This window comes from Hipposideros armiger, unplaced genomic scaffold (assembly GCF_001890085.2).
Source record: "Hipposideros armiger isolate ML-2016 unplaced genomic scaffold, ASM189008v1 scaffold_53, whole genome shotgun sequence".
NCBI classification, from domain to species: Eukaryota; Metazoa; Chordata; class Mammalia; order Chiroptera; family Hipposideridae; genus Hipposideros; species Hipposideros armiger.
The window spans coordinates 2,440,985-2,441,826 of NW_017731403.1; the positions used below are offsets into that span (position 1 = coordinate 2,440,985).

Genomic DNA, 842 nt, shown 5'->3' on the forward strand with positions numbered 1-842 from the left:
AGTGTTAGCTGTTACCAACACCATTATGTCACCTACAACTGTTTAAAGGACAATGGAGAGTATACCTTCTTGGACAGGATTATAGCAGCCACTAATATAAACAACCCACATGTTCATTTATGCAAACCAAGACGAGTGACTGGATGCAAAGCCTGGGATGGGAATCCTTAACCCCGCCCCTTATGAAAGGCTGCTCAGGCCACCCCTGCCCCTCCCAGTCTCACTTCCCACAAGAGAAGGCTTGGCGATGAGACTGCTGTCTTTTCACCTGATCAGATGTAAATTTTCATTGGACCTCTCTTTAGTGTCTTCACTCGATGATGAATTGTTTTCAGGTAGGTGTTCTGTGGGTCTCTCCTCACTGTTTAGCTTCTTTCAGGGGCTCTTATCGATCCTTCCCACGCTTAACCTCCATTTGGTCCCAGCTGGTTTGAGTAGTTGTCATAAGAGCAAGTGGCGATTGCCTTTTCTTGAAGCAGGTCATTTGGCATATTTTAAACAGGCTGATGTATGTGTCCAGAAAGGGTGTTAAACGATATCATCTTTCTAGGTAAGACTTGAACAAACCAAGACCTAGCACTGAAAAATGGATTTGTTTCTTCCACCAGACAAGAAAGGACTCAGCAGAGCAGAAACAAAACTTACATAGCAAATCCTTCATGTGATTGAGAAATAAACACCTTCTCTTTCCCTCAAACTTCTTGTGCCAATTTTAGATGTAGTGACTTAGAAAATATTCGCATGTCTTCACTTGTCACCTTCTCCACTGAAGTTTTATTGTCAATTGGAAGTTTAATGCTAGCTTCCATTTGTTCTAATTTTACTTCCATGTGAATTCCTGC

At 42.2% G+C, this 842-nt stretch overlaps 1 protein-coding gene across 1 annotated transcript in view; it reads left to right on the top strand.

Moving 5' to 3' along the window:
• The first annotated feature begins 305 nt into the window (after positions 1-305).
• USP46 (ubiquitin specific peptidase 46) overlaps positions 306-842 on the top strand; it is a 66,046-nt gene continuing 65,509 nt past the window's right edge. The window contains exon 1 of the mRNA XM_019640743.1: positions 306-335. Within this exon, the coding sequence (XP_019496288.1) occupies positions 318-335 (18 nt within the window). The 5' untranslated portion in view covers positions 306-317. The remainder of the gene's footprint in view (positions 336-842) is intronic.